At 40.8% G+C, this 26,278-nt stretch overlaps 1 protein-coding gene across 1 annotated transcript in view; it reads right to left on the reverse strand.

The window, feature by feature from the left end:
- LOC124168746 (whirlin) overlaps positions 1 to 26,278 on the reverse strand; it is a 521,564-nt gene that overhangs the window by 91,271 nt on the left and 404,015 nt on the right. Inside the window, exons 10-11 of the mRNA XM_046547013.1 lie at positions 14,678 to 14,898; positions 2,654 to 2,825 (exon numbers count right to left, since the gene is read on the reverse strand). Coding sequence (XP_046402969.1) covers positions 2,654 to 2,825; positions 14,678 to 14,898 — 393 coding nt within the window. The remainder of the gene's footprint in view (positions 1 to 2,653; positions 2,826 to 14,677; positions 14,899 to 26,278) is intronic.

A 26,278-nucleotide genomic window follows, 5' to 3' on the forward strand; every position in this document is an offset into this window, starting at 1 on the left:
AATTGTCGTAATCTCTTAACACAGGAGACGGAATAAATTTTCCGTCTTCCACGAAATATATGACGTATTGGCAAAAATGGTTCCTCAGTTATATCACCTGTTAAACATTGTGACTATGCAATACGTGATTGATTTGCAATCAATTTTTCAAATTGTGAACTAGGAAATGTTGCATTTTAATTGTTCGTTGAGAAATCCTCCCTCACCACCTTCCCCTCTTCCCCTTTCTTCCAATCCCCTCCTCAACCCAGAAGCGCTTTGCTGAGTCGCACTGTGCGAGCGGCTCTCTGCAGTGTGCTGTGAGCGGTGAGGCAGCTCAATAAAAAGAGTCAATTATGCCATCACTACCTTACCCAGACGTGGTAACCGATCATGGAGATGAGGAATGAACAAGGCCCATCAGAGAAAAACGCTGCTCACCCGGATAAACGAGATTTAGAAACACGCAAACACTGCTTGCTTGAAACTGAGTTCGCAGATGGTGATAACGGAGTATAGTTGTCGGAACTTTTGAGGCTATGGAGTAACTGGAGATTACCGGAGAACACGATGCAAATATCAGTTCATAGATGCGTCCGCGGGATTCCAAAACGGGAACTCTCGCTAAAATACGAAGAATACAGTTTCTCCGTAAGAAAATAAACCACACAAACAGGAGGAAAGTGCCAGAAACAACCACACAGCCTTTCACCAAATCCCACATATCGGAGAAACTTCCTTGCCTTATATTGGAGAGCTGGTGACAAAAATGATTTGGGTAAGGCTTCAACAGAGATCGCGACACGAGGTTCTCAGACAGTATTAGCATGACTTGTAGTCTCGTCATTTTCAGTTGCGGATATGCACTCTATTTTCAAGGCATTGCACTATGGAAAATATACTACACCAGATAATATAAATACACTGTCTTTAAAAATATATCATCACACCTCTGCTTCTCTCCGAAATAACGTTTTCTTAACACTGACAGAATGCAGACTCTTTCGGCTATTGGATTCCAAGGATTCCCACCTTAGGTTATTCCAACGGATAACGTATATACTTACACTCACTTTCAAAAGTTTTAGGACGAAGTTTGTGGCGCCACATCTGCTTCTCGAGGAATTTTAGTTTCCATTACGCTTTTTGTTTCCTTGGTTTATCACGAAAAATCCTTCGTTTTTGGGGGAAGATACATGCACTCAGATGGAGGTGTTACTTGCAAATTGATCATTCTGTCTCGATTGATGTCGGTTTTAATGATTATTTAGTGTGCATTTGCTATGTACTTACCCCGGTTTTGACTGTCGATTTCCATTGTTAATAAACTTCCATTACAAGCGGCTGCGGTGGCCTATTGGAGTAGCCGTGCGGTTGCGGTGAATATTTCTGCCATTTCGAGTCCCCAAAGCAGAATCTATGCATAACAAGATTTTTTAAGCGTTCACTTGTTTTACATTTCTTCATAAATAAATGTAAAACAAGTGAACGATTCGGGGACTCGAACTGGCTGCAATCTACAGCAAAATCGGACGGCTACTCCAATAGACCACCTCAGCCGCTTGTAATGGAAGTTTTATAATACGCACAATGGAAATCATCAGTCAAAACCGGGGCAAGTAAATTCACACGAAATAATCATTAAATCCGACATAAAACGAAACAGAATGATCAATTTGCAAGTAACACCTCCCTCTGAGGGCATGTATCTTCACACACGAACGAAAGATTATCCGTGATAAACCAAGGAAAACAAAAAGCGAATGGGAAACTAAAATTCCTCGAGAAGCATAAGTGGCGCCACAAACTTCGTCCTTAAACTTTTGAAAGTGAGTGTACAATTTCGAGTATAAACCACAGGAGGCAGAAAACCATGCAAAATTGCCATTTGACGAATGGAGCTACACATATGTTACATTTATCATACTTTGTTCATCTTTAATTGCATGCAGATTTTTTATCACCAGATTACATTAATAAGGGCGGATTTACATGATATTGTATCAAGGGTTGGGTGATACTCTAGCACGCCCAAAAATACATAAATATGTTGGAACCATCATCATAGTATCTGATATGTATACGTATGATGCAGGATATATATTACAGTTGTCGTATTTGCTTCAAAGGATTACAGGTAACGATATTACAGAAACTGATAATGCGTGTAGCATACGATGGTAGCCTTTTAACTGACTAAAGGGCGTACTTCGTCCAGCTTATTGGGATAAGAAGTCATAGTGGCTCGATCACAACAGCTTATCACGGCGTAACACAAAATAATATTACCAGAAATACAGAATGCTATGATATATACTTTAATACTGCTCAGATTGTCGGCATGAAATTTGTTTTAGATGATAATGATTCGGATAGCGAAGGACTAATCACAGGCGATAATATTTTCCTGGCAGTTGGCTGGATTTAAGAGACAAAAGTGCTTCGCTCTACTTATGACAATACCAAGTTGTTGTTAACTATAAGACGCTCTTCTGAAGGCCTCCACTCCAATGTTGCGTCAAGTGAAGTTGTCTTGAACAAAAATTAGGAAGAGGGGAGGATATGCAACCCACTGCCAACAAGGCCTCTCCAAACGGAGTCATAAAAGCAAGTGAAGAGGAGGTGTCTTCTCCAAGGACGTTGGTTCTCAGTTTGCTGGAGGGAAGAGTCGTACCTGTTGGGGCCTGAGCGGCTCTCGGCCGGTCGCGGCAACTCCAGAGGCCCACCCGGCGCCAGTGCGCGCGGAGGCGCCGCCTGGGGGCGCCAGAGGCACAAGCGGGAGAGGCGGAGGCGCCGTACACGGCCCACCCCACGTCGCCGACCGGGACTCCGGTGAGAGAAGGGCCCTGTAAAGCCCCACGGGGCCACACTCACACTCAACCAACTCAACTTCGTAAGCCCCGCCTCGATGGAAGGGGCGAAAGACTGGGGGTGCGGTCCAAAGAACGCTACATTCGCTACAAGACGCTACAGACGAAAGTGCTTCGGAGTGCATTGGCGCTGCGTTCGCTGCGAGAAATTCTTCAATGACCAGTCAGGAGCGAAGTCAAAATGGCGGAAATTAACGAGGGTGGGCTAGCTGGGATTATAAGATCGAAGAGATGGTTTTAATTGCGAATGGAGGCGATTATGGGCAGTAAATATTAATGATTATGTTCGAATATCATTAAAATAAATTTTATTTTCCAATATCGAGGTTCCCCAAAGTGAAATAAGAAACTTTGGACTGCATTTCTCACACCTACCCCCATATTCCCCAACTAAATGAAACTCATTACCCTAATGAAGTAAAAAGTACGTACTCTACCGTTTATTCACTTGAAATATATTAGCTTCTGATGGAAAACGACTGTTATGAAACATTTATCCATTCCAACTATTTTTTTATCCTAATTTTCTTCAGACTTTAATTTATGGCACGTGCTGATGTGTCGATGTATGTTCTTACAATTGTTTCTAAAATTACATGGACCTTTTAATAATTTTTGTTGTCTCCTGAATGTGAACGCTGCTTCCAGAGACATTTGAGTTCATTTTGGGGGAGATAGGAGAATGTCTATGGAGAGATAATGCTTGTTGTATATTTATTTAATCACTGTGAAATTTACATCCTATCTATGTACTCCTACTCATATACTTTGGAGTCACCTATATTGAAAAAAGGCGTCCAGATTCAGCGTCCAACAGCTCCAACGTGAGTAATCACTCCATTTTGCACTCCCTCCGAATTTCCCCCAAAAAATGACTCGCTCCTCCACTGACCCAAGTTTTCACGGGAGCGTCTGGAGCAAGGCGGGAAAAAGGTGTATGACGTTTGCCGTGACGTCACAGCTTAACCTGTAGCGCTCGGTATCGAATAACGGACCGCTTGGGAGCGCTCCGAAGCATTGGTAGCGTGGTTTGGACCGCACCCACACTGGGTAAGACCGCGAGGCTGTGCCGATGCCCGTCCGAGGTCAATGCTACACGCCAGAGAGAGAAATAGAGAGAGAGAGAGAGAGGCTGGATGTCTAGTTCCACAAATCAGAAGCCGTGAGTGTTTTAAGACCTTTTCGTATCGGAAACTTGAAATTGTCAAGGTCACAATGGGCTTGTTGATAAAAAACCTCATTTGTGACTCCACAAATAGAATTAAAATACCAATATTATTCCATTGACATTCATCTGTAAATGATCATTCTGACGATATTGGTGAAGAAAAATTGAAGTTCCTAACTCTTGCACGGAAAGGTTTTTGGAACGTTCGAGATGCTCAATAAGCGATGAAGTCCAGACAGCATTCCCCTCAATCCATCAGACAAAATGCACTCTTGAAACAGAGATCTGATACCGTTACCAACTTCAGCGATATTTTGGGTTAAATTTACGAGTGAACGGCTGAAGAGAAGAAACTGTTGTGCAGTGTCTTCCCAATTACTCAGTCATAAACCCACTCCATTCCATTTTGACGAATTTCTTTAATAGGAGTTAGAATATTGATTTTTGAAGAATTATAATTACTTATTAGATATTTTTGAGATATTATATCCTCTTTGTTTACACACAGCTATAATGCAATCGAAGAAAGACAAACATCTAATATCACGATATCTATATTATTTCAAACTGTTAAACGTAAATTAAGTTCGCAATGGTTGGTAGGCCTTCGTTCTTTTTCCAACTTTCCCAGCCCAGCGTCCATCCCACGGACTGAAAATAAAATACTTAACAGCAGATTTTAAGTGCAAAAGTCTCTCATTTTTTTCCCTGCAACTCATGCATACGCCGGATAGAGTCTATTCTACGTCAAATTTCGGGGATGAAATATTTACAAAAGTATAAAACTTAGGTTGCATAGCGAACAGTATACTCACCATACTCAATACTAAAGAAGTCACTATTAGGTGCCTGGACCCATATGCATGAAAATCAACTAAAAGCTTTCAGTGATGAATTTCACCACCAGAATTCCGGATCGGAAAAATATTTCGCTAGGACATAGTATGGAATTTACCGTCCAAAGACTAACTTTAGAGCCAAGGATGAGTGCAATTCGATCACATATTCTTTGTACCCTAGACAACTCAGTCGACACTCAAATATTCAGTAATAGTAAAATTCATTTCAATGAATCTTTCCTCAATTTTTCTACTACCCCGAGATTTTCATAGCTAGGAAAAACATGATGTATGAAGAGTTTCTTTAGAAGAGTGCGTAATGAAAAATATAAACTCAAATACAATGAAGAGGAAACCAAGACAACAAGTTACCTGTGGAAGAGACGAGGCTGAGACTTACACCACAACTAGGAAACCATAAACTTGAGAAGGTCAAGGAGTGCTGCTGCTTGGTTAGCCGGATACGAGCAATGCACGAATCGATATGGAAAGAATCAGTGGAGTGGCTTCAACAGGGATGCCGACTTATAAAAAATATTGGGGGGCCCAAACCAGGGATCTTTCCCCGGGCTACGTTATGCGTAGTGAGTTTTAAGTTTTTTAAGCATTTTAGAAGAGTCATATGATCAAAATTAGAACCCTGATAACTTGAATCTCGATATCTGGACACTCCGGGGAAAATTGACAAGCCTGACACATTTTTTCCTCACACTCATAACAAATTTTTGAGGTGGCTCATGGAGTCGGTGCTACTGGGCTTCAAGGGCATTACTCAAAAGGAGGAGTCTCCTTACAGCTGAAAATATTACCGTTTGGGTAAGAAAGGAATTCATAAGGATTAAATTTGGAGCATTTATGGTAGAAAGGCACGGACGATGAGAGAAGCATTGAAATCCCTTTTGAAATGTGGGGTTAAAGGAAGGATGATGAAGATCACATGGATAGATCTAGTGAGAAACGCGGCAGTTATAAGAGTAGTACGAGAGAAGTCATTTGAAAGCATTTGTTAGGAGGAGGGAAATTTAAACTGCCGCATCGAAAGTCTCAATGGTTTGATGAAAATAATCGTGCAAGGGCAGATGGAAGGTTAGCATAGCAAAGGCAGGCCACAGATGAGCAGGTGATGACGAATAGAAGAATTATGCTCGTGTTAAAAGATCAGCTTATAGGAGAATTGGAGATGTGCAATAGTGACCAATATTCGTTTCACTGATTATTAACAATATGAAATGCTAATGTTATCAGTTAAAGCATATGACATATCACTGCCGCTGGCGGGATTTGAACCCAAACCTAGAGGGTGGGAAGTCAAAACACTAACCACTGCTCCAACGCCATCCCCTGTATACTTATGAATGATTATCATGTTGGCGGAAGGTTCTTTTGGAACTCTCCAGCACCAGGTCGGTGCAAATAAAAATATTAAATAATTGCGCTGAAGATTGGAGGCAAGTAAAATATTTACCAACCCAACGCTCTTCCTATTTCAACCATAAAATAGCGAATTCGCCGCAGTCTGGCCATACAATGGGATATCTGAGTCGCATCTACATTAAGCATTCATGGACTTTGTGGCTCAAGGTGAGTGAGAACAGAGGCATCTATCGAGTATCCCTTAACTTATCTCTAAATGACGAAGTCCTACAAAAAGTAAGGTCACTTACTAAATGTTATAAAATAGTTTATGGACTGACGAAAGCAACCGTTGGAGGATAGGAGGAAGGGAAGAGGAAGACATAGGATCACCTGCACCGGGAAGGCGATGAAAGAAGAATTATGCTGCTGTTAAGAGACTGGGCGGTAGGAGAAATGAGTGAAGAGTTTCGTCAAACCAATCTTTGGATTGCTGACGCCTGGTGTGCTATGGTAGTTAGAGGAGGATATTGGTGAAAAATGTAAAGGAGGGACCATCAGAGGATGCAGGGCCAGACGGATGATACTAAATTGATGAGCGGCACTCCAGTAGGGAGAGTAGGCAACCGCTGAAAATGGTATTCAGCACAAAAAAAGTGCTGCATAGGAGATGGTGGGGTAGGGATGCTCTTGATTGTGGCTTCTCTTCCTCTGCATTTTCCTCACTAAAATAGATAGGACGCTGAAGTAATGCCACGTACGAACCATCCACAAGCCTACGTGAAAATTAACACCACCTTCACAATGGCAAAGCGCATTGTAGGCATGAAAACAGCACAGCAGTCTACCTCATGCCACGCGAATGCGGTCCGGCGTACGTCCACGAAACTAGAACTTAGGGTATGGATTAATTATTTTATAATATTTAATTATCACTATGCCATTGCTGCCTACGGTGAATTATTTCCGTAGATGTAGCCAGGAAGGTCGCGACGGAAGGTTGTGGGGTCTTCGGACCTATCAGCTCACGGTGAGTTCGGCTCACTAGCAGCCGGCGCGAGGTTTAGGAAGAAGCGCGCAGTTGTTTACGAGGTTAAAAGTTTTAATTCCTTGGGAATTGTTTAGACATAAAAACGGAATGAGTTTACGCTTTGAATGACTATAACTTTTCATTTTAGCCCCAGAAATGATGTTACTTGTTCTATTCTAATTGTTTTAATTCTATTTAAGGATCTTGGGCCAGCTGTTAATCTTAAACAATCGACAAAATATTACACCACAGTGTTCCTACTCCCCAAAGCACATTTTAAGATGTTTTATTTTTAAGATATTCTGTTGAAACCTAGAATACGAAAAAAATTAGCCACACCCGTACAATGGAGAGAAACCTATAAGCGATGCGTCTGGAAAAGTCTGCGGATTGCGAGCACAGCCTTGAGTTAGGACACAGGATAAATGTCTAAGAGGTGATCAATCTCTACATACAGAAATACTGCTAGAATCGAGGAGAGAAAGATAACGTGCAAATCAGACGGAAGAGTCAAAAGAGACACCTCCATACTTCCACCGGAGTTTTACGAGGACAATAACGATCTCAAAAAACACGGAAAAGAGAGCAAAAGAACCTGCTGGAAAGCGGACCAATCAGAGCCCACCTGACCGAGGGTTCCATTCCTTATAGGTACTACAGTCCAGCCCGGGCTTGAAAAGATTTCCTTTCCACATCCGGGAGAGTTGCGGCGCCGTAAGTCATGGCAGAAGACAATAAGGAGGCAAATTCCGAAAAGCACGACTATCACCCTCTTCCATCCACCCGAAAAATTGAAAATAGCGGAAATGCAGATTTATGGGCACATTCCGGCACTCGAAAGACTCAGACTCCAAACCTATTGAATTTACAAGCGTCATTATTTATTTGGATACTAGAGAGAAGTAGAATTCGTACGACAAGCAACTTATTTCTCTTTACCCTACAAAGGCTCTGTAAAAAGCCGCCACATTCGGAATTTCGAACCATAATTTTCGGAGATATCAACGGATGAATAAGGAGTAATTACTTCTCGCAACCCGCCAAATATCAATTAAAAAATTAATTTCAACCAATTCCAAATGAACTTCAGGCTCCAAATTTGAAAGGGTTGTAGCCTATCAAATTCCTCATTCGATAAATGTTTAAAAACAATAAGCTCCTATAATTTATTCCTGGAGAACTTTCAAAACCCTAAAATTCCTTGGAGGGTGCAGACGCCCACCGGAAATTCACGGGGCGGGGACCCCTAAATGAGCACGTGAAGTGCCGCGTGTCCACGCCGCCTTGAACCACGGAATTTTCTAGCTGCTCCATCACCCTGGAGATGATGGAGACTACACCCACTAAACGTTAAACCTTTCGGAACGGTTGGGAAATCCGAGATATTTTCCTGTCACCTGCGGAAGCCTGAGATTGTTCAAATATTGAAGATTAAACTCAAAAGAAACATTTCCCGCCACTGATAAACGAACTCTACCTTGTTATGAGAATACCATTTAATACCACTCATGTAAGAACATCAAGTTGAACTCAATGCGGATAATGGCTGATAAGTTACCAGCTCCAACAATAACTGCAATCGAAGGTTACGCTAAAAAGAGATTTGCAGAAGGAAGTGTTCGCCCATAGAATGGCAAGATGAGGAAAGACAACAAAGAGACCAGCGAAAGATTCCATACTGGAACGTCCGGAATTTGAATCCACCCACACCGAACACATCGAAAAAAGTATCTGCACATCTCCTGAAAGTTAAGCTTTTGCTCAAAGATCCATATTCCTTGCAAGTAAATTAATTTTGATATTCCAAATACCATGTAAGGAGGGAGAAGAGGGAATAACCCTGTTATAACTTTATGGTCTCGCAAAATGGACAACCAAGAATCACGCGCACCAGAAAGAAGATAATTGCATGTGACGTCCAGGCGGAGATGAGAAGAAAAGGCGAAGAACGGATTCGTATCGAAGAGCAGTATTGATTACGGGGAGTAGAATTGACAACATCAGAACATTTTAGTGGTTAGATATCAATGAAAAGTGTACTGATGCAGGAAACATTCCGAAAATATTGCCACATCAATTTCATAGATGCGGGTTTCGTGGCTCATGTTAAGAGAACACACGGATAGGACACGTATATTTTGCTCTCGGAGCCACAAAAAGACACGGCATCGATTGCAAATCCAACGATCAAATGGAAGGCGCACAAGGGAGAGAAGAAAACTTAAATATCAATGGGTCGAATGTAAAAATAAACAGACTATATACAATGAAATACATCTCTGAGCTATGAAGTAAATAAAAATATATTCAGGCTTCTCAATACATACATAATTGATCAAAATTTGCTACAGCACCCCCTACAAAAAGATAAGAGCAATAAAAAAGAGTAACTATTTCTATTTGTTAATTATCAATAATCTAAAACTATGGATTCACAGCTGCCTAGTTTACCATGGCTACAGGAACTATGAGTGATATACCACCGCTCAAGCAGCGTATGAAAACCCATCTCATGGAATCAACCTATTGTCCTTCAGACCTGCTTGGAAATTGCGGCCGTTTGGATCTTATATTAGCGAACAGAGAGCACAAAGAACCTTAAACTTAGGATGAGGGGAATTAATTAAAAACGATGTCATTTATAGGCCACTGAGGGGTTGCCTTACCTCCAAAGATTTCCATGGCGTGAATGTTCGGGAGTAAGCTCCATAGTCTCTCAACCAATCAGCAATCAGACAACGAATTGATGGGTCAATAAATACACAATTTTTTTAATAAATTCCAACTGAATTTTTATTGGGTAAAGTCCACAGTCCTGTTGCGGTGTAGGAAGGAAAGACGCCAAAAGTTGAAGAGCGCAAGCCGAGGCGGTGTTATTGGCCAAACTACACTCGAAGATTGGAACAGCACGAGCAGAACAACATTGGCGTGGGCGATGGAATTCCATGGTTCAGAAAATTGTACCAACGGCAATTTCGACAAGAGAAGAAAAAGATGCATCCTGTGAGTTAAGAACTCTTATTCCTAACTCTAAAGGAAGGTGGAAGTGACACCGAAAATTGAAAATCTGATGAGTTTCATTTTTACTGTGTCTATAGGACACTAAGGATCATAGTACATAGACGGTTTATTAGCCTCGTCGTGAGTTACAGAAGTTACGCGGAAAACATAATGCAAGTGAAATTTGATGGAAAAGTCCCAGGAGTAAGACCAAGGGACAAGCAAAATGGTGAGAAAGTCAGATGAAGTAGGGTAGTGGGAAGAAAAGCCTCAAGGACTGGATTGGAAGAGATGGGGAGAAGTGGAGGGCTACAGTACTTACTTATACGATCCAGCGTTAGGATTTCCATACTATGTGTATGTATTATAAAGCCCTAGCCGTGTCAACACTCACGGGTCCTTCTTGATAAAAATAGAACCCTGATAAAAGGACAGTTGATCCCAGATGGGGGTTTACTACATGCGTTGGAATTTACAAGGTTTCAATGAATATCTTTAGCAATGAGATCGAGGTTCCACAAAAAAAGTAAGCATACAATTGAAGATATAGAAAAATTTCTATAATGGAACAGCTATCCGAGGTTTTCACTGAGTCTCACGCTGGGCATAGGTATGAGGTCTAAATTCGACAAAATGTCAGAAAATCGGTCAATCTCGAGATGAGAAATCCATAGAACCTTGCCTAATGCAGCACGCCGGGAATGCATAAATTAATTTTATAATGTTTTTGAAATTTGATGCAGATTTATGTAATGCTTGCGTTTTAATTCAAAGAAACGTCTTCAAAGTTCAAGCACTAAGGCTACCAGAGTTCTGAAAAACTCCCCCTTAATCAATCAACACAAATTATTTACGTTTGCTTTCAACTTCACTGGAATGAGCAACATAACGAGTGAAATAATTAAACTCTCTCTCTCTCTCATTCTGATTTTCACCCGCTGATCTCCAAGCGAAAAAGTAAGACAAAACGGAGTAGGAAGCCCAATTTTATTTTCATGGTGCCTACAATTAGCGGGACGGGCATGGCAAATGTACGCCAAAGTGGCCATTAATTTTCAAGAAGGCTTTGACGAGTGCATACGTACTTACAATCATGAGTGTCGCCACCTTTTAGCAGATACCAAATTAAATCGCCTTTCACAAGGCGGCAACATAGCAAAGGTGAGAAAGTACAGACCCCCGTTCACACAGCAGAGGTTGCTACTTAAATAAACTGTAAATTCCTGAGTACCTACGCTCAAACTACAATTGTGCCTCGCGCAAAGCCCTGTACTGCCATCAAACCATGTGGTTGGAAGAAATAGTAACTGGCAACTGAAGTGGCATACCGATTGGTTTTAGAGCTTTATCAGCAATGATTTCATCTTCGCTACTTTATAAAAATGGCATATACCACTTCCCTTTCTTTACTATATATTCTTTAACTGTAAGTTTTTCGTTTTATTATGCGGTTGGGGCCGGAGACGCAGCGCTCTTATTTGGCCGCCGAATGTTCCTTGAATTGGGGTTTCAGAGCGTGTTTCTTCTCGTCTTCTCTCGATTATTCTCGTAAAAGGAATACGTGAAGGTGACAAAAGCGGCTTTTTGATGTTGCCAAATCGAATATGATGCTCTTTACCATCGAAAGATTATAAGTAAGCACTTTATTGTATCACAGAAGTGGGGCAACACTCAAAAACACAATCAAAGCCTTTCGCCGTTTCCAAAGTGGTTCTTGTTGAAGATAAAGACACTCCCTTCTCTACATAAAAATTTGCGCAACAAAGAGCTACGCCAGTAGGCACTTATATTGCTGTAAATGACGTAACGAAGACGTATCATAGTAAGATTTTACACTTTCCTGGCGAAGAGAATATTTAAACTTTTCTGGGGATTCCGCGCGGATAAGATTTTCTAAGAGCGCCGACTTTTCGAGTTCCGACTCGTCACCCATTCTCACGGCTACTGGAGCTCTTAGAAAATCTTACCCGCGCGGAATCCCCAGAAAAGTTTAAATACCTATCATGGTATTTTTCTCAGTGAAGCGATCGGAGACTGGGTCGGATTGTGTCCTTCAAAAAGATGGAATTCTCCCCAATAAAGTTCTCTTTACTTAAGCCTGGATGGATACTTGATCGCTCAAAAGGTAAACCGTGCTAAAAACTTCTTAGGAAATGGATCTAGAATACTCAAAACCGTCTTTATTGCCTCAATATCACACCGTCAAAATCACTTGCACAAGATTGCTCTGGTTTGCAGTTACATTACTACAGTATTTTTTAAATTAATAGAAAGTGAAAATTATTGAAAACAACACGAACGAAATTAAAATTTACCAAGGAGCAAATCGTCGGCTTGTAGATCATTCTCAAAGTAAAGATTAAAAGTAGAGCCTCAGCAATGATGAAAATGATAACACTAGCTAAAAAAGCTATCAATAATGCAGGATATCGTGCATGCTTGTCGTAAGTCAAACGTAACTGATAATTTTGACTTAGTAACAATTCTCCGACGCCTGAAGTATCGCACAATTAAGACTATTCACCTGACTTCTGTGCAATCCGGAGGTCCTATAAAATCGTTTCAGGCTTCACTTTGTGGAAGTTTGATATATCCATGATAAAATACATACCTATAGTGATTTCCACTTTTCATTGCAAAACTCAAATGCCGACCATAGTTCCAACATATGTAATTTTCAAGGCCTTACGAGGCTAAGCTCTTTCAACCTTGAACGTCACATAATATGTTGAAACCATGGTCGGTAGTTGAGTTTTGTATTTAAGTGTGGAAATTACCATTTGTAATTTTTATCATGGAATCGGAAGATGGGATTTCCCGACCCATGCTCATCCGATTGACCTCATACCTATGTCAATCCTCACTTTCCAGCTTAGATCCTTCATCCGAGCTCCAATTCATTCGAAAAAGTGACACTGAGCAAATTCTCGAAATAAAATGCGTCCACGCATCGCTTGTAGCCTACCAGCGTAAGTGTGGATTCACTTTCATAACGATAGCCAATGAGGTAGACGATTTTGACTTCATTTACTACTCGCCACGGAAGGCTTGGCAAAATCTCCACTCATCCTGTCACTTCCATCCTGAGAGCCATCTTGAACTTCCACGGCGTTGCGCTATTCAGTTCAGAATTCCTTTTTAACGATTGCAATATGTTAAGCTTTGCAGGTCACTGCGGCTGTCGTGTGCCGATATCTCCCAGGGTTAAAGACCTCTCAATGAACCTCATACGTCGCGTAATTAGTTCGAATGTCTTGATTTTTGTGGACCAACGTGCACCCAATTTAGCTCCTTCGCAAATCGGATTCGCACTTGCGCAGGTCTCCCGACGTCTACACACCCGAACTCTCCCCTGCCATCCACCGTAGAAGTGGCTCGCACGGTATTACGTAGATGTAGATGAACAAAATGCGTGACGTAATTAGTTTAGTGAGATTTTAGATTTTCAGCTTATCACTTGTCTGTTTCCACACACTTTTATTTACACCGACCAATGTTTCGGGAACTTGTGCCATTATCAAGGTACATAGCCTTTTTATATTGTTTTTTTCAGGAGGAGGGTGGGGAGAGGGAGAGAGAGAGGGAAGGGGTATTGGAGTGTGTTCATTCTGAGGTTACTGATGATGTCGATGGGTTGGAGGTAGGGTAATGTTCAGAAGGGGTGAGTGGAATGGGAACATATGGTCGTTGCATAATTTAAAATTATTGGAGCAATTAACTATTTCAAACTGTTCTAAGAGATCCAGTTTCGGCCCCTTGTCATTTACATGTAAAAGTTTTGCATCAAAATTGCACCAGTGGTTTTCGTCATTCAAAAACACAAGGCACAAGTTGCCGAAACCATGGTCGGTGTAAATAAAAGTGTGTGGAAACAGACAAGTGGTTTTAATAAGCTGAATATCAAAGATTTCCACCGTATCACGCCGGACAATGTAGATATTAGATCTACATGTATCTACAGAAGACTGCCCAAATGCAAGCCGCCACAATATGCGGGTGGCAGGGGGAGGAGGTTAGGACAAAAGACTCCAACGTAGAAAATGGAGAGGAAATGCGCTTACGAAGTCACGCCTAGCATTTATTGAAGTCCTATTGTTATTCGGGGAAAACTATTTATATATTCTCAAGAAGATTAAGTCTACGGCTTAGCCTACCGAATCGCTTGTGCCTCCCAGCCCCATTCGCTCAGAATCTCAGTTACGCTTCCTCTACACTCGCAGTCATTTTTGGCGAATCGCTCAGATTTTTCTTTGTCTTTTTATTTCACGTATTTATGCGTAGGAGATGTGTCATGAGCTCGTGTTTCCCATTCCGTCCGTCCACATCTTCCTCACTTACTATCGTCGATCGCTTTCAAAAGTCGCGATGCTCTGCAGTGTGAACGGGGCCTTTCTTCCTCCAATGAAACTCTCGCCGCTCTGCTGCACATGATACTTACGCCCTGTCGATGCTCGCGGGCGACCCGCGGGGCACAACGCGCGGCGGCCCGCTCACGTCCACGCCCGAGTCGTCAGAGGTGGGCGTGCGGTACTCGTCCGGCGGTCTAGGGCCGGCCAGGGCCGCCGCGGAGGACTCGTGGCCCTCAGGGGCGTTGCGAAGGGTCGCGTGGTGCGGGGAGGGCCGCCGGACTAGGGGATGTTGCACGTGGTGTCGAGGGGACTGCGGCGTTGGGTGGGCGGGAGATCAATAAAAATAATAATAATTATGGACGGGGGAGAGGGGGTTGTGGAGGGAAGAGGGAGATATCCCCAGTCGAAGGCCTCTGATGGAATTCGGGGCAAATTTCTACTCTCGATTCTTACACACACATCTTTGAACCACCTCTCCTATGTTGAGTAGCATCTCGTTTCCCCCACTCAGCGTTTCGAATAGAAATTTCGTTTGGTTAGGTGAGGATAGAGCTCACCCCAGATAGCAACGGGCGAGAGGGGGCGGCTTTCCCTTTCAATGCTCTAGTGAAATTGACATTAATTAATAGAAATATTAATTAGATGGACGACTGACAATTCTGACAATGGAAGGTTTCATAGCTCGATAGCATCAAGCATCTATAATATTGGCCCTTCCTGAAGTCTAATCAAAACCCCAAACGGATCGAATCTGAATTCTCATGCGTATATGATGAGATGAAACTACATAAGTCCCGAATATGAAAAATCTCTTAAGACAGCCGGTATTTAAAAGTGAATAGAAGTTCACAATGATGATAAAAAATGATGGATAGAAACGTTGTTTAACTTCTATTTCAACTCTTCGTTACCTCAAAATACATTGAAGACCAAGGAATCGTCAGTGAAGGAAGTGCCCGACTGCATTTGACAGCAAATATCAACTGATTTAAAGAAATGTTCTTTACAGGAGAGGAATGATCGCTGATTTAAGATTGATTTGGATAGGCGAGGGTTGGGCCCAATCCGGTCTGAGCCTTTTACGTGGGCACAGCTTCACACATCCAAGGTGCGTTCCCTCGCACTCCGAGGATTTTAGTTCCGGGGTGTCCGAAGGCTTCAACCGGAAGTTGAACCGAGGACCGATGCCCCTGCAATTAACCAATCAGGGTTCTACCACGCGCCCTCGCAATTACAATACACCGAACCAAAAGAATCTCGAAAGGCTAATTTCAAATGTAAAATGAGAGTCATCTCTTAATTTAATTGGAGTCGTAAGAAATACTTTTCTCCTGGGTTCAAGTTAAGCGTAACAACAGATTTCTATCGCGTGACATTTAACATAGAAAATCATTCAATGAAGTCTTCTACAAAGTATTCAATTAATTACATTTCAATACTGACAAAGTAAACTGAAATGAATTCAGTGAAAATATTGTCTCCGTGAAGTGACAAATTTCATGAATGTCATTAATGACCAGGTTTAAGCTCAGTATTTCACATCTGTCCAACGCACCTCCACGAAAAAAGAAATTTATAAAAATGAATGGAAATAAAATTAAAATGAGGCATGAAGTATTTCAATGAATAGGTATGAGCCTTTTCAGATGTATATCGACTGAAAAATTTCCCCTAACAGGCAGTAATGGTTGAAATATTTCAAAAGCCAATAGAAAACTGGATGAAGCACCTCTCTATTTACTGCTCTTTCTCGGAAATGTCATATTTATTCATAACATCACAAACCTAAGTAGTTGAATTTTAACTGTAGAGCATGGCGAATTAAAAGTTACCACATTACTACGATGGTTGAAACGAGAAACAATTTTTCTTTAAAAATCTCCTTTATCCACTGAATCTCATTTTCAGGTTAAACTGCTTACGCTATTGAGATGCTAAACTTGAGCTTTCTCATTGAGCACGTAAAACAAATTGAGACAATTAGAGGATGGATGGTACCTACTCAGGAGGACCACGTTGATGTTGGCTGCATTTGGAAGACATCTGTATATTTTTGTTATAATATTGAATTAATGTAGTAGAATGTGTTTATAAGAATAAATATTCGTCTTATTATCACATTTATATCCATGTTTACGCAATTAAATTCTTTGAACTGCTCTTCAGTCTTGTTATAAGCTTTATTTTCTACTGTCGATAGTCTTCATATGCTATGGAGACTTAATCTTTTCATATTGAAGAGAAAGGTCGTATTATTTGGTCTGTAAGTGTAAAACTTTAACATATTTGAGATAGATATGAATTTTGAAAAAGTATTCGTCGCAGTTAATGCATTTTTGGTACTTTAACTACCATTAAAAGGTTGCTTTCACTAAAATTTATATTATTACGTGCATATTTTCTTACATTTTGCGTGAATATTTATGTAGAACAAATATTTCTGTTAACAAATAATTTTCAGAAAAAATGACCACTTTCCGCCAGGAATGGTTTCCGTAATAAATTCTACAGTAAAGATAAGCTGGGGAAAATGGCCAATGAAATTAGAGTCATTTTTGGTAAATATAGTTTTGAACTGCCAGCGAATTTGAAGGATATAACAGAAATAAAATAGTCATTCCCGGTAATAATCTACCGATTATCTAGCAAGCCACCTCAAAAGGCGTATGGGAGGCGCTGTTGGGACACTAGCTGTGAACGACGCAGGTGTGCGTAGCAGATATACAATTACTGAGTACCACCTGACCTTAATTATAGTCCTCTGTTACGTGGTATGAGCGTAATCTCATAGACACACTGAATACTTTTGAGTTGAAATGTTTGGCGCATCTAACTGTCGGAGTAAGCACTGCTGAGTTATCAGTACAGATTATACACCTGAAAAGATGCCCCAAAGATGCGATGATGGAGTGATTTGACTACCGTTTCTCATCTAGCATATGCTATTCCTGCATTGTTCAGGGGCATTACACATTCCTATTGCAATCCGTTCCACGCAATATATCTCTCATTCCATCGTTTCTGTTGGACCTAGAAACTTAGTGAGGTGCTAAAACGATAAATTAGTGCGCAAGACACGGCAATCCCCCACAGCGGCGTTCGATGAGAAGTAGAATTTTTATCATTCTTTTGAACGGTCTGCACTCGATTTCCATCAGTTTAGGCCATCGACTGTTTCCCTGGCAACCCACCCCCCGCAGTGAAACTTCATTTCCAAGGCAACTAAGCCACGTCGAGGAAGAGAAGCATCGAAAAGCAAGGCGTGACGTCGACAACCACGAGTGCTTTGGTCATGAAGGGGGCAGTTTCATTGGCTGCCCTTGGGGCCAGACAATGTGGCCTTCAGTCTTTGGATTCTGACCGGTGGGAGAGAAAAGAACCCGTTAAAGATGATGAAAAGTTAAGAAACAGTGGTGCGTGTGGCTAAAGAGTGGCTGTTCCAAAATGTAACAAAATTCACATGCAGCTTATTAAAACCACTTGTCTGTTTCCTCACACTTTTATTTACACCGACCATGGTTTCGGTAACTTGTGCCATTATCGAGGTAACTGCTTCATAATGGCACGAGTTGCCAAAAACCATGGTCGGTGTAAATTAAAGTGTGTGAAAACAGACTAGTGGTTTTAATAAGCTGAATATCAAAGATTTCCACCGTATCACGCCGGACACTGTATTTTTTATTCAAAATTCGTATGGATATACGATGAATCTCTGAGCCTAGATTCACGGGAATTTCAACCTTCAAATTCAAATCAACCCCTCATTACAAAGAAATAATTACACCGCTTACATGGAAATTCTTCGTTTAGCATTGGGTAAAATTACACATGACATAGGCCTCGGAGTGTATATTGCATCATCATCCCTTCCGTCGGCAGAATCTTAGCACGTGACCACCAGGGGTCCTGCCCACCCCCGGAATTACCCCTCCCCCGGGCTGACAGTCGGAAATGCGTGGCCGTGGGCCCTCTCCGTAAAATGGGTCGCGAGTGCGGAACTTATAAAGCTTATTACTCGCCTCTCAGGCCACGGGGGAACCGGGAATGCTGCACTCGTTCACTTGTTTGGTGGATTACGCCAAATTCGAAGGAAATGGGAGGGGGACAGTTGTTGAAGGCTGCTTGTCAGGTGAAAGCAGAACCGTGCTTCATCATGGAGATGGACAATGCCATGCCTTGATCAATTTTTTATCCTTGACAATGTGTGTGTTAACAAAAAAGAAAATAACTTCTCTTCCTCTCATCATCCAACGCCTTTTAGCCGAGAAAACGATGTTTCACTGCTCTTATCGTCACTATGCTAGTGCTCTAAAAAACCATTGACTGCGAGAGAGTTGGTGGAGATGAAGCGCATTGTAACTGCGTCTTTCATTTCGAGCACTTGAAAACAAATGACTAACAAGGTGTTTTGCTCTCCATTCAAACATTCATTATTTGTGAATTACTTGAAAGTGTCCCCTCGCGTGAATAGAATTATTCATGGCAATTTTAGCATCAGCATATATATGCTGTGAGGCCACATCTTGCTTCAACTCTCTCTCTCTCGTACATTTAAAAGTGCAGAAGGGCGCCAAGACCAGGACAGATGAAGGTGACTGTTTTGCTCCGCCTCCCGGCGATCACGATTTTAGCAAAATTTTTTAACGTTCATAAAAAGAATTGATAGCTGAAACGATAAATGTCACCATTAAAAAAATCACGGAAAGCGGGGAACTTGGGAATGTGACCTCGACAAACAATTGTGAGGGAAATGAGCGAATGAGCTGAGCATAAAGCACGAGACACCGAAAGACACGCCGCACAACGCCTCGCTAGAAACAACAGCCACGTGAGGTATCACGCACGGACCGAAAGAAACACCACGCCTAGCAAGGGCCAAGCAATCAAGTTGGCCCAAGTGTAATGCTATTGGCATTTTTTAATCCATCCTATTTAGCCTAATCTCAATTCCAAATCTTTCCGAATTTGCAATCAAGGTTTTCTTTTTAATAAAAAAAACATTCAATAAACAATAAATTTGGAGGAAAAACACTAAAAATGCCATTTCTCAGTCATTTGCCGCTCAAATTGGACACGATCCGCAACTTCAATCAACTAAAGTCTGAAGATATGCAATAAATTATTTAAAGTGTAATTTATTGTCACAGAAGCTTGCTACCAGTTTGAAGATAGACCCGTTTGCAAATTGTGAGACCGGGAGATGGAATGTTCAGTGCGTTGCAAAGTCTCGTATTTTAAGAGATAAATGGGTGCCACCTGCAATGGGTGAAATGCTCCTTCTTTAATATGCGGAGAAGTTAATATCCAGACTCTAATGACCGATACTTTTCGGGCGAGTGTACGAAGGTTGCAGTGTAATAAGGTGCGTCGACCGCGTGACGTCAGCTGAAGAAGCCGAAAACTGTGCATAACTTGGTTTTTGTTAGCACTTCAAAAATAAAAACGATACTGGTCATGCTCAGATTGAAATCAGCTTTCACCAGTTAGTGAGTATTCTGTGAGCGTAAGGATGAGAGTAACAGTTATGAAAGTATAAACGCATTCAGTTTAAGGGATTTCACAAAATAACTTACAACCTATCGATTACATTTTGGGATAAGCCTAAAATGTAAATTTTGTTATAATGGTAAGAGTGACTGTGTAACACTAGCAAAAACTTTTATCACAAAATTTACAAATAGCGTCTGTTTGGTGCTGAAAAAACGAGGTGTTGTTGAGATGAGTCGCTCGCAGCCATGGCTAAGTGACTGGATGCTATCTGACACACCTATTGGTCGGCACATTTTGCACTTTGCAATTAAATTTGCTACAGTTTATATAAACCAGACGCGATCAATGAGAGTCTATGTAGTGTGAATATGTGTTGAAGTACCTACTTAGCTACCCTTCTACGGGTCTTCTTAAGATTCTGTCTTATAAACTCCCAATCAGCTTCCTTTTTTTATTTAATTCCTGCCAAGGGCGCTTCCTGTATTGTTCAGGCGAGGCTACTTCTTCGATTAAGCTTTCCATTACGAATGCCCACCGAATGATATACCCACTAGGTAACTAATAGTGTAATTCGCAATATTCCCGCTTCCGTCACCTGAGGTGCGCATGCGCCGTCCAAGACACACGTGGCTGTATCGATGCGACGTGGCTCACATTCAGTGTGCTGCTGCCCAAATCGCAGTTTGCATTGCCCCCTTTCGGAGGCCATACAAAGAGACACAAGTGGATAGCGTGGCGCGGCTTTCGGTGTGAGGCGCCTTTTAGGCCTGCATACTAAAAAGTTGTTCATGAAAGAACAAAAGTAGTTATTTACACTAGTAAAGATAACATCAAGCCTCTATCTAATGGGTTTCTCGAGTACAGTAATTTCTTTGCTAACTCTCATTTACTATACTATTGTATTATCAATCAGTTAAATAATGATCAACAGTTAAGGATATAATGGAAACGGAAGTATTTAGGATTAGTAATTTCTATTTCTTTCCTTCAGTGAATTTTTGCTGACATCGGTTCGCCAATTATGTGAATGACTAAACAAATATGCAAACATTATGATCCACGTATCAAGGGAGCTAAAATATCTATTATAAATGCTATTCATATGTGGGTCTATTCTAGGGCATTAAATAGTGATACAAAGCTGCAGATATATCAATATTCAGAGGGGATAAATTTTAAAAGTATTTATCCTGTATAATTGAAAAAAAAAACATTCACTATATCTGGGACTAAATTTTCTCGCATAAACATTAATTCTCTCGTATGAGGTGAAATGCAAACTATAGATAAAAGCCAAAAATGAGATGGATGGAGGACTCTAAGCAACAGATATCTAACTACACTTATTTCTGTTTATAATGACCTCAATTTAGTTTGAACGAGAGCACAAAATGTACCACTACAGGTCCTGATGTAAAGGATCAAACAATCAACCAGCTGAATGATAACCATTCGCTACTCAGTTTGAAGCTTGGAGGCTAGTAAGACTTCCAACGGTTATTGCTACCATAACAGTCTAAAAAAGTCCTAGTAAAACTTACTGCAAATACAGGATATTTTTTTATACAATATCAATTTGAAGAAAGAAAAAAAATTAAAATGCACAAATAGTGCATTTTACTGAGTTGGCAGGCAAATTCAGATTTTACCTCTACAAAGTTTTGTCCCATTTTGGCACCCTTCCACTCTTTCTACATCTAAAAATTATGAAATGGAAGTTAATCATGAGAATTAGACAATAATTTACTAGAATGTTCAAAAAATTTAAAAACTATGACAAGGAAATTATACTCAGAAAACTGCAAACCATGCGTCTAGATGTTTACAAAGGAATGGCACTTCGGACAAAACAATTCATTTTCAGCGCAGGTACAGTTGCTTCAAAATGATACTTTAAAAAAGAATGTATTTAATTAATGAGACTAAACAAATCCCTAGAATAATATCAACCGTGCGTAATACAGGACAATAATTACTACCGCGACACAAAGATAAAAAAAAACTTTTAAAATTTCAAGTGAAAAGAAAGCGTTGGTCTACACAAGATGAAGGAGTTACGACACAGAATCAAAGAGATAGGACGAAAAGAGAACTTCAAAGTGAGAGGAAGATAAGTGAATGAGAATTACATATTCTGAGCGAGTACAACTGCAGTAAAACCTGTACATTGAGGGATAGAGAGAGAGAGAGAGGCCACTAGGAGAGACTCAGAAACAAAACACGAGCGAACGGAGGGAAGAGAGAGAAAGAGGAAGAGAGAGAGAGAGAGGGAAGCAAATCCATGCACAACAATATCATCATCATCGCAATCAAAATGGCAGTCCGCATGACAACAGCGCCTCAAGGCGGCGAAAAGGACAAACTCCAGACTACATAGAGGAGGGTCAAAGAACTTGCACAAGATTTCACGTGTCGGGGAGGGTGAGGGGGCAGTGATATAGGTTGACGGGGGCGGGAGGATATTAAAATTCAGCTGAGGACATTCGAAGCGCGTGTCTATGTTTCCATCGCGAGATTGAACTATGGTACGTTAATATTAGTGGGCATTCAAGACATAATTTTCAAGCATAAAAATTTAAACTTATTATTTACAATTTATTCTTTAAATACCCATCACAACCTCTAATCAGCTAATCGAAGATTGGCTTGACGCAGGTCTCCATTCAATTCTCTTTCCAGCTACACCGTTTAGCACTTGCATAATTTAGGACCTCAGCGCAAGAATCAGATAATGAACGTTTTTTTTTTTTCAAAAATGAGACTTCTAGAAAACACATGAAGTCCCTCCTTCCCTTTACCTGCAGACATTGCTATTTTTAACCATAAGATACGAATACGTTCAGTAGAGATTTTTGTAAAACTACAATCTACTCACTGAGTGCAAAACAATTATTTACTCTTTTTTTTTTGAAAGTTCACCATTCTCTTCATCATCTTTCTCATTCTCTTTTTCTTGCGTCTTCAATTCTTCTGTTCTTAACCTTTCATTTCCATGATTCCATTTAATTAGTCCGAGGCCGCATAAGTAGTTCCGTCTTCTAATATAGGTTTTCGAAATAGTCCTTTTTAAGCTTACGGAAAAATTACAATGTATCAAAAAATAGGTAGTTATGATTGCACTGTCTGGGCTGTCTTTCGAAAAAGGAATATTTAGATTTTGAATTAACCGCGTAAGCGTGAATAGATAAATTCGGCCACTCGACGGTCACCGAAAGCGAATCGGAAACATGCCGAATGTGTTTGTGAGTGTGAAAGGAGCATTATGAAACGGTGGCAGATGTCCCCATCGAGTTGACATCTCTCTCTTGGCCTGGCTCCAGCAGACTCCAGGAGAATCGCACCCATGGATCAACGTCAACCTCCATCTTGGCCACAGCAATGCCTCACAGAGCAACCCTTTCGCCACAAAAAAATCATCTCCAAGAATTGAACTAGGATCCCCCAAACCAGTGCCGAGTACACAAAACGAATTTTTCCATTCCATAAATAATTCCACATATATTGTAATTCAATTAATCTTTAGACGTTGATGTAATACCATTTAAACATAAATTTTCAAAACTTGCAAGTTTGACATCTTTTTCACCACAACAAAACCAGAACTCCAACTAAAAAAATAATAAGAATCTGTAGAAAATATTGTCCAGTTAAATACGCATTCTTGGATTTTTTCGTTTGAAATCTTTTCCAACGGCTTCCCCTATTCAGCGGTCACCCCGATATAGCATTTTATAGCAGAACGGAATGATTCTACCAATCATTCGTTGTTTAAATGGCGGCCTATTTACCCTCTTCCCGATCAGAAATTAGCCACTCCGAACTCTACTAAATGTCGAAAATAAAAATATCATTTGGAGGCAGAAAAAAGAAGAAGAAGTCCTTTGAACACGAGGGGGACATCTTACGATTATGCATAGGCGAATTTTAGCTGCTGAAATGACCCGGATGAAAATTTGAAAACTCGTATTGACTAAAGTAACCTTTCTGTCGAAGTTTGAATTACAAAATTTTTGTCATTATTTGTTTTGTTATTTTAAGCAGACACATGTTAGACTGAAGAAGGAAGACGTAGCTGAAACAACAAAGTAGAGAACGTTGGGGAGTAACTTCATTGACTCCTGAAATTTAAATCCTCCTTGCAAAATTTGATACTGAAGGGACATAATCTAAGCACGACGTCATCCTTAAAAAAACTTCAAGATAGGGTAGAAAATTAATTCCAAGGAAATGAAACTTATAATAAAGTTCATTAGCTGATGTTTTTTTGAATAAGAATAAATGTAGATCGAAAATTTAATCAATGCTTGTTAAAATTAATATTTAACAATTATTTTACACGTGCTCCTCCGTATTTTACGAGATAACCCGAAATCGCGCGTCTTCAAATGGCCATTTTTCCCTGCACCCAGCAGAGACCGCCTAGGAGTGGTTTTCTTGTGAATCGAAAACTGGAGTGTCGTGGGTTAGGAGTGCCAGTGATCTCCCCAACAGATGTAACCCGGGTAGTCGTCACTGGTGAAAAACAAATTTCGTGGCGATTTGGGGGGGGGGGGGGGGGGGAGTCCTCAAGGCCTGGCTTAGCTCACAGCAATGAGTGTGCAACAATAGGGTTTTATCAAATAGTAAAATGCGTTCATTGGGTGGACTACGGGCGATATATCGAGGCGAACACTCGATTAGGCCGCTTTATAGAAATAAAACAGATAATTCATAGAGAAATTATCATTCATTATTATTAACCGCGTAAGCTTCCGCACACAAGATACTTAAATCGAGTTCAGCTGTTTCTTAGCCGCATCGGTGTCTTTTGCAGAGTTTACTTCTTAATTCCACATTTTAACCACGTTATTTCCATTTTCTCCTCCCACGATTCATGCTTAGAATTAACAAGCGTTTGCAAATTGCTCGGAAAAATTGAAGGCGACACTGCGCGTTCCAAAGTTTCACACTTATTTTAGCGTAGATTCAAAGTCGACCAAATCCACCCGCACGCTATTTTTCACGCAAATTTCTCTAATATACGCGCTAATTTTTTCTATGAAAATGGGGAATTGCAATGACCTATTTTCATTAAAAATTTCGAATGCGTATTGAAATCTCTGCGTACGGATGATATATCGCCAATTTTTTTCTCAGTAAATCGGCCTTTACTAAATCAGCCATTGTTTCGACCCGAAGGTTGATTTGGACAGGTGAGGATAGAGATCGCTGTGAACTAATTATGTGCTAATTTCACTCTCATTCAGAGTAAGGGGTGAGTAGTAAGCTCCTTTCACAAGGATTCAGTTCGGATTCGGACCCCTGGATCAGGAGGGTTGGGGTTGGTGTGGTGGATTCACTCGCTGTGGGACAGGATTCAAATTCCGGCGTAGGCAGACATTTTCAGCACCATGCTTGAGTTTCATGTGGGAGACATTTCAAGTGCAGTACTCCGCAATTCGAATGGGGCGTCAAGAAGTGGTTGGGCCTAGGCTGTGTGAACAGCAAACGACTTCTTTCTCCATACCCATCATTCCTCATGATTTGAATGACATAACCGTCGATTCGCCTCCTCCAATTCTCGATATAGTAATTACAGAATCAGCAATATAAATAATATCGGAGATTTCATTAACCATTTTCAGTAATACAGTTTCGAAGCACAATGATGACAAGGATGATATAAAATGACAGACTCAGTTGCATCAAAAAAGGCGGTTATGAATTTGACCTTTTCAAGCTAGGTATTTATGGGAGCGCTGTAAGACCCATCCGTTCTGATCCCGTACTTTTTCGATGAAAAAAGATTTTGAAGGCTGTGCAATAAACATCCTAAATAAATAGAATACAAAGTGCATTGATTCAAATATTGCATTTAAAAATCCTGGTTACTGGATGGGTGGACTGATCTGCGAAGTTACCCGTGAGACCTTCATGAGAATCCTGCTTACTTTTTCCTAATCTATGTACAGGTACATATAATTAACAAGAAGTTCGTATGTCTATATGTCCATGCGAGATCGATAGTATTCGAAAACGCAGCCGCACCAATCATCGCGAAAGTTCGCGCACGCCCAATTAAAAATCCTTTTCCTGGCGAAGATTTTTGCGCCACCAGCCATTTATTTCGTATGCAACTCACCCTCAGATCCCACAAGAATTCTTCTCCATTTCAAATACATTGGGTTCTATGCAGCGGGCTGTACTGGTTTCATTTTATG

The sequence above is a fragment of the Ischnura elegans genome, chromosome 12, assembly GCF_921293095.1.
Source record: "Ischnura elegans chromosome 12, ioIscEleg1.1, whole genome shotgun sequence".
Lineage (NCBI taxonomy): Eukaryota > Metazoa > Arthropoda > Insecta > Odonata > Coenagrionidae > Ischnura > Ischnura elegans.